The 13,006-nt window shown below is 35.4% G+C and overlaps 1 protein-coding gene across 2 annotated transcripts; it reads left to right on the plus strand.

Moving 5' to 3' along the window:
• LOC109712837 (arabinosyltransferase XEG113) lies at positions 974–12,646 on the plus strand. 2 transcript variants are annotated; one of them, XM_020236610.1, is made up of 14 exons: positions 974–1,453; positions 1,823–2,149; positions 2,279–2,484; positions 3,439–3,544; positions 3,923–3,967; positions 4,405–4,661; positions 4,841–4,976; positions 6,555–6,649; positions 6,761–6,814; positions 7,584–7,697; positions 9,684–9,782; positions 9,891–10,010; positions 11,937–12,023; positions 12,102–12,646. In XM_020236610.1, the coding sequence occupies exons 1-14, from the start codon at positions 1,237–1,239 to the stop codon at positions 12,267–12,269; spliced, it is 2,031 nt and encodes a 676-aa protein (XP_020092199.1). In that variant the 5' UTR covers positions 974–1,236; the 3' UTR covers positions 12,270–12,646. The 2 variants fall into 2 exon arrangements, with proteins under 2 accessions (XP_020092199.1, XP_020092200.1); XM_020236611.1 differs by lacking the exon at positions 3,923–3,967 and having other exon boundaries at positions 12,102–12,269.

Below are 13,006 nucleotides of genomic sequence, written 5' to 3' on the forward strand. Positions count from 1 at the left end.
GCTTAGAGGAGTTGGGGAAAAGATGAAAAATGAGAATTTTCTTTTTTTGGGATATAAAGGCGGTTTTGTAAAACCGCTTCTACTATGTCTCTAATGTATAGGTTAGAAGCGTTTACAGCAACCGCCTCTTTACAGCCACCTCGATAAGCCTTTTTTTTTTTTGTAGGTACTATCATAATTGATAGAAAATATAAATAAATTTCTTTATACTTTCAATTTTATTAAACTATTTTATAAAGTTTGGAGAATCTCATTATCAAAATTAAATGTTTAGGAATATATTTACAAAAGACAAATGTTAGATAGTCTATTTATATTATTTAAAATATAAAAGAATGCTGCATATACTGGTGTAACTTTGGCACCTTTTCTATCCAAAAGTTTATAATTTTTTGAATTTTTAGCATTAAGCAATTGACAAAACTAGTAAATAAATAGGAATTCTTCGATTAGCTTATATCTAATGTAGTAGTGTGTAGATGGTAATGATTTAGGTAAAAATTGGACAATATAGTGATTTTGTAATAGTCCTCTTAGTCTTTTTTTTTTTTTTTTTTTTGACTAAGAACCCCCGGGGCTTCTAAAATCTTAAAATGAAGTAATTTTAATAAAAAAGTTTAATATTTAAATTAATAAATATTAAAAGATAAGGATTCTAAATCAAAGAATTTAAATGTCATGGTATAGGGTTGTACTGTAAATTTGCCGGTATGGCGTGGTACTGTCTGGTATGCATGGTGCCGATATTTTTTAAAAATAATATAGTCTAATTGCTTATTATGCATCCTTATTAATTTTTTTAAATTTTATTAAAAAAATTACTGGCTAATTTAAATAATATAGAGTTTTAAATTATGTGAGGCGTTTTGATGCCCTTGTCAGTGAGTATATACATTTTTGTTCTCAGTAGTCTATTTTGGAAGGCCTAATTCCGTACAATTTTACCAAATAAAATAATGGTTAAAAAACGGCGTAGTGGCGAGTAAATGGAGCGTGCGGCGTTTACCTTTCCTCTCGGACGGTTGGACGGCCCAGCGCACGAAATAGTTCGTTTGTCTGCCTCGGCGACGAAAGCCGCGAAGGAGCGAGATCAGAAGAAGCCAGCCGCGCCGGCGGGGAAGGAGGACGGGCAGGAGGGTGAGCGGGAGGAGGAGGAGACTGGAGTCGATAAAAAACGATAATTGACAGTGAGGATTGCTCGCAAGCCTTAGGGTTTCGCAGGCCGCTGCGCTGCGGATGGCGGCGTGGTGCAGGCAGTGTGCGGAGGGAAAGCCCCTCTTCGTCGCCACCTACGCGGTCGTTTTCGGCGGGATCGTCCTCTCCGCTCTCTTCCTCCTCTCCACCCTCTACTCCTCCTCCTCCCCCTCCTCCTCCTCCGGCGATAACCCCTTCCTCGCCTTCGGCGCCAGACTCTCCTCCTCTTCTCCCTCTTCCTCACCCGCTCTCCCACCCCGTACGTACTTCTCCCCTAATCCTTCTCGTTTCGATTCCCTTTTTTCTCTTTTGACACTTATTATGCATGAGAGAAAATAGAAGGCCACCTCGGCTGCTGCAGTAGATTTTCCCCTTGATGACCTGGCGAAATGCTGCCGACATATTTCCCAATAAAACCGAACCAATCCATCAATCCATACGAGATCACCTCCTAATTTAGCAGTGCCGAATTTAAAATTATTGTGGCTGAAAACAGACTTTGAGGAACCTTGAGAGCTGAAAGTGTAATTCGCTGATTTTTAATAGGTTCATGACTACATATTCTGGTTATGGTCACTTTAACAATTTAGATTTGAGATTCTTATGATACCTGCCGATGCCTTCTCAGACGAAGACTCGGTTGTGACGGGGAAGACGAAAGAGATTTCTGAAGGAAGTCCGAATGTTACCAAGTACACTCCTTCTGTGTCAGCAGTAAACAGATCATCTGCCCCCGCTTTGCAACCCAAACATATGTTGACCAGAGCTATATGGGAGGTGCCTGTGGATTCTAAATTGCCAGCACTGAAGGCATTCCGGCTCACAAAGGAGATGGTCAAGCACCGTGCGAAAGATAATGTCATTATCGTGACTTTTGGGAACTATGCATTTATGGACTTTATCTTGACCTGGGTCAAACACCTGACAGATCTTAATGTCTTCAACCTTCTTGTTGGTAAATTTCTTCTCTCGCAATGTCCTAGTTAATTTTCAATTTTGTGTGATTTCTTGTTTCATAATATAATAATATGCGTCAAATTACGGCAAACGCATGTGGAGTGAACCTTGGTATTTCTCTGTCCAGGTGCTATGGACGTAAAACTTCTGGAGGCTCTGTATTGGAAAGGTATTCCCGTATTTGATATGGGTAGTAATATGATCACAGACGATGCTGGTTGGGGTTCCCCCACATTCCATAAAATGGGGAGAGAAAAGGTCTTCCTAATAAATGCTCTGCTGCCGTTTGGTTATGAGCTGCTTATGTGCGACACTGACATGGTTTGGTTAAAGGTATATGCCTACAGGTCTTTCTTTCTTTGTTTATTATCTGCTGTTTTGAAATGCCTTAATTTGTTTCTTTGATTCATGGGAAAGATATTCTTTAAAGTAGATTTTCTTCCTTTTCTTGGTTATAACTATAGTTCTACTGGTTTGCCGCAATACCAAGGTGCCAAATATTAGTATTAGGAGTGTATAATTACAAATACCATGGTAATAACCGAAAATGTTGTATTGAAGGAAACATATGAAGAGCTTTGTAAATGAAACCAAATTCTGAAAATGAATATTAACCTGAAGTATAAAACTATCTAACACTGAACCATCGCTTAATGGTGTTTCTCAGAAGACTAAAAAGCACTAGAAAGTTTTGTAGAATGATCAGAATGCATGTTCCTAAACATTCTTTTGTAGCCAAGCTAGTAAAATTAGATTGCTTGTTTCGTCAGAAAAGTTAAAAAACTTAAATACTCCAGCGGATAGATTGCAATGATGATGAAGCAACATGGTATCATCTGTATTTTCTTGTTATTCTGGAGAGATATGTTTGCCACAAATCTCTGCAAACTGCTTAACTGCTAGTATAATAAAACACTTTGGGATTGCCATTCTAAAATTCCTTGGGTTAGAACTACCGCTAAGGCAGATATTCTGCAAAGGATGTACTCTGACCAGCTTAGCTAGAACTTCATATATCATATTTGCATGTTAGAACATCAAAGAAGAAATCATTAAAAGCTCAACCTACTACCGTTATTTATCAGTTGAGCTTCTGATATTACCTCATGATTTTGTTGTATGTAAATTGTTGTAGAGGATTCCAGCAAAAAGACTGGTTATCTCATCTTCTGCCATTCATTTTTATAATATCTGTAATGATTTAAACAGCAGAATCTAGATAAAATGGTTAGTTTTGTTTTCTCCTTCTACTAAACGTTGTTTCACATATCCTTATGCTTGAAACAGAATCCGCTCCCATATCTTGCTCGTTTTCCTGATGCAGATGTCTTAACTTCAAGCGACCAAGTTATACCAACTGTCACTGATGACAGCTTGGAATCCTGGAAGGAAGGTAATATTTTCTGGAAGCTAGTAATTGTTGGTGAAATGCTTCTACCCGTGTTTTAAAACTGATTCTGGCAATGAACCAGCATGTAAGCATGATGTCACAAATTATAATTATTCTTCTGATAATATCTAATATAGAATAAAATAGCAAACATACATACTTGGTTATAAATTAGTAACATAGTAGAGAACCAATTTCCCAACAAAACAAGAGTTTACATTGTTGACCTCAAACTCTATTCTGTTGTTAATAGGATAGTTTTATTGTTTTGAATCGATCTTCTAACAAAGCAGGAGTTTACGTTATTGACCTCAAAACTCTATTCCATCATTAATAAGATTGTTTTATTGCTCTTTTTACTTCTTATCGGAGATCAAGCAGGAAAGCAGAAACTGCCAGCCCTGTCAAAACCAAAAGAACTCACAGGTTCACCAGTTAAACTCGTGGATCAACCTGTTTGATGTTCTTTTTTGAACTCTGTGATTTTCTTTTGAGCATTTGTTCATGGTTTGACTGTTTCGACCGATCGGTTCAAACTGGTTCTTAGAACATTGGCTTACACATGCTTTTTTAGCTGCAACATGTGCCTATTGGTTACAGAAGCTAAGAGGCTATACACTGTAACAGAACTGCACTTTTGCCTCTTCCAAACAATCAAAAACTATAGAACTGATTTTGAGCTAGGTTCAACCACACTTTCATTATTTATTTGAGATATGAATCACTAGGATACCCAAATCTTCTATTAAATGCTTTATGATCCATTCGCAATACGGGAATTGTTCTGATATATGTGAATTTATCTATATTTCTAGTTTAGGTCATCCATCTAATTGGACTTTTTCTTCTTGTTTCATTGGCAGTAACTGGTGCATATAATATTGGAATTTTTCACTGGCGCCCTACTGATCCCGCCATAAGGCTGGCAAAAGAGTGGAGAGAGCTACTTTTAGCTAATGAGAAGTTATGGGACCAGAGTGGCTTTAATGATCTTGTTCACAAAGTATTAGGACCATCAGTGGAAGGAGAAAATGAACTGGTATATGCATATGACGGGACACTGAAATTGGGAATCTTGCCTGCAAGCATATTCTGCAGTGGGCACACATTCTTTGTCCAGGTAGTATCCTTTTACTAATTATACTCATGGATAAAAGATCCTATTTTTTGGACACTACTCTCTCTGCATTCACAATATTTATCTGTTTTTCTGTCTGGATTTTTTTTTTTAAGTATACCTTGGGAAAAAATAGGTTTTCTAAGTGTTTTTATATGCCTGTACTTGTATGACGCTCTCAGGCTGTGCATCAGCAGCTCAGGCTAGAACCATATGCAGTGCATACTACATTCCAGTATGCAGGTACTGAAGGAAAGCGCCACAGATTGCGTGAGGGCATGCTTTTCTTTGACCAACCATCCTATTATGACTCGCCAGGTACTTTTCCCTACTGTATCTATTGCAGTCAGACTAATATGCTGGGCGATCATAATGCTTATTGTCCTCATTGCGTTCACTGGGATTTCTGTTGGAGATATTTGAAACAATCTTTATTTCTCATTTCATGACATGACATGCTGGAACTGTTGTGGAAACCCATCAGCAGTAAACCAACGCTATATGATCTTGTCATGCAGAGTTTTCTATCTATGTTGGAAAATTTATAAACCTTAAATGGCAACTAATCATTTTCTGCTGAATGCATCAAAAACTGGGATCAGGATCTGCAACTTTTTTTATTTCTGTTAGAATTTGTCGACTCTCACATATAGTAAATTTTGAAGTTTCTGCTGGTGCTCACTCAAGAGTGCTAATTTATGCTACATATTACATAAGCGATGTATTGACCATGACATAAAATTAGCGAGTGATGGCCTACTCTGATGTAAATTTCTTCTTATTGGCTATATATTCTACTTATTGGCATTAAGTAAACTTCTACCCCTTTTCTTCGGGATTTAATGTGCTTTTTCAAGAAAAAGCACTTCAAACTGTGAAAAAGATGTGTGAGATTTTATCGAATCCCAAAAGATGTAGAATAGTTATATCCGTTTCAGAGTCAATTTTTCAAAAAGGATGTGAGCTGTTCTCTATCTGATGGTCCTTATCAATTGAATGATATAAGTCGGAAAGTGATTTCGTTTTGACAATGACATCAATATGAATAAATCCTTCTGGAGTTTGCAAGACATATCAGAACATTGCAAGCATAATAAAAATTGCTTTTCAACAGTTCCTAACTAGCAAAAACCCTGTCCTGACTTGTATCCAGCAAGTGGGTGTTGAGCGCCCTTCTGTTGGCCCTGGCAACGTGATGCCAATTGAGAGGAAAGTACAGATAAAATAAGAGAGGAAGCAGGTATGTGGAAGAAAGAAGACAATGTTGGAACGGAGATAGAAGAAGGGAGAAAAACATGGCACACGGCGATGTTGCGCTTTCCACCTCTCTGTTATTGTGTAATCTGTTTTTCATGAGGTGCTTTCTCCATTTCTTGATTGTAGTTGAACGGTCGACAGACTGGAGCTTAATGTAGAAAGTCAATCTCCCAAGGCAGATATTTCACCAATCTTGTCATTCTCTGGTTCATCTTGGCACACCATTGACATACAATTGCTGTTTTGTTATGTGCAAACCTGTTATTGGATAATGACAAAACGTCTTTTGACTTGTACGAATAAATTTCACGTTCCCACATTGTGCAAGAACTAGAACATGCCGCCTCTTAAATAGCTGTCTGTAACAGTGTTATTTGTTTTCTCTTTTGTGCATTAATTTCTAATTTTAGACATGCGAGCTATCTTAAATAAATCCATAATCAACCAGTTTTATTAGACATAGACAAGTAAAATAGTCAGAAGTTTGGACTGTCCTAAAAAATCCTTGCATCTCTTAATTGTTGTTTTATAAAATCATTTACTAGATCAGCTGGCTCGGTGGGCTCTCTCCCCTCATTTTGTCACTATGTCTTATCATGATGCATTCATATGTCATGTTTGATGTGAGTCTTTCCTCAGGAGGTTTCTTGACATTCAGTCCAAGTATTCCAAAGAGTTTGTTGCTTGATGGTGCTCATAATATTGAATCTCACTTCTCGCTAGTGAATTACCAAGTAAGATTTTTTTCTCATTTTAGTCTTGATTTATCATTTCATACTGATCCCATAAATAATGACAATTTAATGATTAATGATGGCTTATTGTTTCATTTGTTCAATTTTCAGATTAAGCAAGTAAGGACTGCGCTTGCTGTTGCTTCATTGCTTAATCGCACCCTAGTGAGTGAGACTGCCCAGTGCATATTATTATTGATATTCATTCAATTTGATATTATATATGTGAAATTGATTTGTCTTCTTGAGACTTATAAAGTAGAGATAATGGCTAGACGGTACACTAATTTAATATATGTTGAGTTGCAAACCACGTGTCATTCTGGTGTACAGTTTCACAATTTTTCATTTCAGACCTCTTTGGATTATGAACTTCTAGAACTAGCGAAGCACTAATTTTGTCGTGCTTGCTCGTAAGCATGTTGGTACAAATATGATCTTGCTTATGCTGTTCTTCATATTTCCCAACTGACATTATCTAAAGTTGTTATAATGAAATTGATGATTTCCAAGGTTCTGAAATGGATTATAAGTTGATGTATAGACTGACCATAAATTTTTTGTGAAATTGTGTAATTAGTTTATCAAGTAGAGGATTTTCCGATAGTCAAGATTATCAGAGCAATAGTTTATTATTCCAATTCTGAAACTTAAATGTACTTTTATCGTCATAAATACATTTTTAGTTCCCATGTTTTATACTTACTCAATTTTAAGAGTTGTGATGCTATGGATGGATGTTAATAAGTTCCTCAGAAAATTGTAGTATTCTACAGTTACTGGGAAGTTTAATTTAAAAGAAAAAATAGTCTTTTCACGGTAGAATATTTATAATAGAAATTATTGGTGGAGGTTTGCTTTTCTTGTGTCATTATTTGATTTTTACCCTCCTATACAATCAAGTTCATGAACTGACTTTATTATGTTTTTTTAGGTAATGCCTCCATTGTGGTGCAGGCTTGATAGAATGTGGTTTGGACACCCGGGAATTCTTGAAGGGACATTGACCAAACAGCCTTTTCTCTGCCCTATGGATCATATATTTGAGGTAACTTTTAGTTCAAATAACACATTCTGAACCGCCAAGCTCTAATTTACCTTGTTGGATTCATAATGGGGAAATTGCTTATATACCTCTTAAAAGTTTTCGATTTTCTGATTTATCCCTATTAGAAGGCTAAGGGTGTGTTTGGTTCCATGTAAAACTGTGGAAAAAAATTTTTCGGTGGAAAAAAAATTTTCGGTTGGAAAAAAGTTTTACGTTGTTTGTGTTTGTTTTGTAGGAAAAGAAAAATAGTTTTCCGTAATGGTTGTTTGGTTGTTTGGTTGAAAGGAAAAGAAAAAAAATATTTAATATATTTTTTATTATATATATTATATGTTATCAATATATAAATAATTATTATAATATATTTAATTATTATAATTTATATTTATAAACAAGATATATTTAAAATATATTATATAATAAATATATAATATAATATATAATATACATATATATATATATATATATTTAATATTATTAAATAAAATATTATATATTTATAAATAAAATATATATATATATATATATATACACACACACACACAGGTGAGTGGTCCAGTGTGGACCACCCCACCTCGGTCCACGAGCTCTTACATGAGCTCGTGGACCCCGATGCCAGAACGCCTCATGAGCCGCGATAGTTTTCGTTTTCCGCCGAGATTTGGCGGAAAACGAAAACCTTCCTTTTACATGAAATCTGTAAAAATATTTTTTCTGTAAAATTTTTTTACGTGGAACCAAACGCTAGAAAAATGGTTTTTCACTGAAAAAAAATTTTCTGACCAGTTTTACGGGAACCAAACGCCCCCTAATATTGAAAATACCCTTTTTTATGTTTCAACCTATTTCCAATATATCCCTAGAGTTAAATTTTGTTAATGAACTGTTAGCAATAGCTGTTATCTTTATAAAATTACTATTTTGCCATTTCAAATATAACCTTCTACCATCACCAACATTTCTTATTTGCCCTTTAGTTAGGGGCACAAAAAGTATTTTGATTTTGGTCTTTTCAAATATATCCTTCTATCATCACCAACATTTCTTATTTGCCTTAAGTTAAGGGCAAAAGGGGCATTTTGAATTTTTTTTTTTAACTTTGGTAAATATTTAACTCACGTTTAGCCCAAGTTAATTTAATGGGTGGTAACTGTAGGGATATTTCAGAATAACGGAGGAACATATATAAGGAGTATATTGGAAAAAAAGGGGGGGCGTAAATGAGATATTTTCGTAGTTTTGAGAGGTATACAGGCAATTATCCCATTCATAATTCTCTAGTCCTGCTTCTAAACTAAAGCGAAAGGCTGGAAGAATTTAAATATCATTATGACTTATGCATATATGTTTGACAATATGCTCTTAGAGAATGTTACCACATTGTCGACTCACTGTCTTGCATTTGATCTCCTGCTCACTGCCCAACTAGTGTAATTTTTGGAAGGTTCGGGACAAGCGGCAAGAAGCTTTGTGATGTAGCAGTAATTGTATCATTAATGTAATTAATTAAAGATGTCTACATTGCAAAGTACGTTGCTTGCTGCTCCCACTCTCCTCAATTAACAATTACGGATCAAAACATAGATGGCTCTTCTAATCTTGACATATTTCATCTTTATCTGATATCCTATCCTATTTAGGTATTATCATTTTCAAAAATAAGAAGTACATTGATACGGTAGTTGTTGAACTGATAAATACTTCTAAAAGATATTTAATTTATTCTTACTCTTGAAATTTTCTTTACGGCATTTAATACTTTATGATAATTATGCTTTCCAAGCATGAGAGTTTGATGATTGACGTGTGACTTTTAATGTATGGGACTGTTGTGCATCGTTTTTTTTCCTTGGTTGGAGTGCTGTTACTGTCGCATTTGCGAAATTCAATACCATGGGTGTTTCAGATGACTACATGTTACTACTAATATTCTCATATGCCTTCTGCACAATTTTCCTTATTTGCTGAAACCATTTCACGTTTTAGGTAAATGTCATGCTGAAGGATTTTCCTGAGGCAGAATTTGGCCCCCGGATTGAATTCAGAGAATATTCTTTCCTTCAGAATCCTTTGGTGCCCAAACAGGTGATCTTAGCAATTCGGCCAATTCTTTTACGTTTACATATATACTTTACTTTTCTTTTTTTTTTGTTTTAGATCGATGTAATACATTTATTTCATCTCTTGACTTAGGTGAAGGAGTCATTACTCGAAGTCCAGCTTTGTGATGATCATCGCACCAAGTGCACTGTAGCGAATGAGACTATTAAAAATGGTTTTCTTCGATTTCCCAAAAATAGCACTCAACAAATGGTATCTCTGCCAACTAGATCCTATATTTACCTAGCGCTTTGTTCCGGTAAAAGAATATGAAATTTCCATTTCTTCATAATTTTTTCCCTTCCTGAAATATCGACTACTAGCCTGTTTACCTTTCTCAAGAACCTCCTAGTGGTGTATATAGATGGGATCCTAGAAAGTGCAGCCTTTATCACTTAAGAGATCAATATACATAGCGTTTTGACTCGGGAGTTGTTATGGGTTATAGGGGCCTACGGGCGACATCAAATAAGAAGGGGAGAAGGAGGTGAAGAAGGAGAAAGAACCAAGAGTAGAAGAAGAAAGGAGAAGGAGAAGGAGCAGGAGACGAAAGGAGGGGGAGAAAAAATATATATATTTTTTTTTGGCAGCTTGGTGGTAGTGGTGGAAAACTTTTGCCAACACAAAATTTCAGCTTTAACAAATGAGCTATGACAGTAGAATACAGCAGGCATTTGCCACGTGAGTCTCCAAGATTAACTTGGTGGACGAAAAAAGATTTTTTGTTTGATAGTAGTGGTGGAAAACTTTTGCCAACACAGGAAAAGTATCAGCTTCAATAAATCTATAACAGTATAAATAGAGCAGGCAGTCGCCACCTAGGTCTCCAACATAGCATTGTGTTGGATGCTGCTTGAAAGCTTGCATCTTTTGACCACAATACTTCAGCGGAAATGGGTCGGAATTTGTATGTCCAATTCAAGAAAATAAGCTAGTAAAAATCAGAAGTCTCAGGACATCAACCTAGATAAACGGTAACATGTCTATGAGAAATTTAGAACTTCTTTACATGAAAGAAGATAGGTAAGTAAAAATCTCGAGATATTAAGGATATTTGATGTAAAACTGTGTTAGGAATACAAGAGCTACACAGTAGGGTTATTTAATAGATGAAAACAAAAACGTAAGAAAAGAATAAAAGAGGCTGATAGTACTACTTACAATAGTAGAAGAATTATGTAGTCTCATTATTGCATATATGGCTAAAATATGAATGTTCACTTATTTTGAATGTGCTATACCAAGGTGTATTGTTACATTTTGTATATTGTAATCACAATTTCTAGCAGGTGACTAGAATTAAGATCTAACATCATTAAGCGGAGAGATTTAACTGCAGGCGAAAGTAATAGATGGAGATAAAGAAAAAGTTATCCACGCTATCAAATTAGTTAGATCAGGAGAGATTAAAAAAAACATGAAAAATGGGAGCAAATAAGAAAATGGAATCTAGATGTATATTCAGGCCTTGCATGGAAGGTGTAAAAGAGAGAAAGAAAGAATGCGAATATCAGGCAGCCAAATTTGTAAATCATGGAGAGAGTGGGAAAACTCAGAATAATGGGAGAAAATAAGATAAGGGAATCAAGTTGTATGTGCTAACAATATATGCAATTTATATTAGAACAGTTGCTATTAAAGCCACGTGCAGAGTTCAGAGATTATTGGTTCAACTTTGGAAAGGAGTTCTTAGTAAGTGAAAATTTGTAAAGAAAAGTAACTGCAGCAGATCCCTTGTTAACTGAGAATAATACATGTGTGATGGTATGAAGAAGCTGTGTTAGATAGGTTTATCTTGTCTCTAGATATCGTCTTTTCTAAAGTACAGACTATAGAGAATCAACAGAAAAAAGGGGGCTTAAGTAATACTTAATTGCATGAAACATGGAGAAGCTAACTGTACTTTATATTAGGGTGCATATTCAAAGCTAGCAAATGAGATTCTTGGAGCTAAAATAAACAAAACAAGAGTTTTGGTTATGCAGAAGAATTTATTACTTAGAAATAGAAGCCATTGCTATGAACTAGTTAACGCGATGAATGTGTCATATTGCTCATTTAGCAGAAACAGTGACTTTTTGGTTATGTAAGAGCTCAAGGGGTCTCATAAGAGCTTACAAATTGTTCTTATCTTTACAGCTTATGCGAGTTTTCTCCTCATACAAGGACTTCAGAGTTCTAAGGTTTTCATCAATGCTGGACATCTTCCAAGGTTTTGCTGATGCGGTAAGCTTGCATCTCTTACTGTGAACTGTGCTTTATTGTTTTTCAGCATTAATGAAGCATGCCTAGAATTATAATCAGGCAAGAGAGGCAAAGTTCAGAAATCGGGTGAAGAGATACGTGGGATTGTGGTGTTGCGTGCAATTCCGTACGCCTGGACACATATATTACGACATGTATTGGGATGAAAAACCAAGTTGGAAACCAGAGCCACCGCAAACTAGCGAAGAAGACCATCCCCCTTGGTAGCTGCCAAATTTTTCCTTAAAACATACCGGTTTCGAAGAGTTTACTAAGTAACTATACCGTGCCATATATCTTCTTATCTAATTATAGAAATTTTTTGGCACATGCCCATGCTAGCGCAGTCCATTTCAATTTCGGAGGTTCTTTTGTATAAGAATAACTTGAAAATTTTTTCTTTCATTCTGACGGGAAAGATGAATGGAAAAATATATCTATTTCCATCATGTTTCTGGCATAAAATTCCTTCGCTCATCTGCAAATCTTGTGATATTGAGCTGTTTGTTTGTTTCACCTAATTCACCATTATTGAGCAATACATTCTTGCTACTTCAAAAGCACGAAAAGGAAAGAAGAGAATAAAAAAGAAAGAGTTGCACATACCCTTTATTTATTTTATTATTTTCTTCTTGCTCATGTCTTATGCAAACTTTCGTTTCCCTATCTATTGAATATGATGTAGAAAACAATCGTAAGGGGGCTATTTGGTTAGGGAAAGGTGTATTGTGAAAATAGCTCAAAATCAAAGAATCGTGAAAATCTCAATTAACAAAATCTGTGGTTTGAACTGTTGTGCCAAAATATAAGGGAGTGGGGGGTGAACTATATTAAACTTCTGGTAATACGAATTTGAAGAAATTTGTGGAATTATTGATGTATTTAGATAAAATTTTGAGTCAAAATATTAGTATTTTGGTATGAAAATTTATGAAGAAAAATTACAATAATTTATGCAGCAGTTG

Source organism: Ananas comosus, linkage group 7, assembly GCF_001540865.1.
Source record: "Ananas comosus cultivar F153 linkage group 7, ASM154086v1, whole genome shotgun sequence".
Lineage (NCBI taxonomy): Eukaryota > Viridiplantae > Streptophyta > Magnoliopsida > Poales > Bromeliaceae > Ananas > Ananas comosus.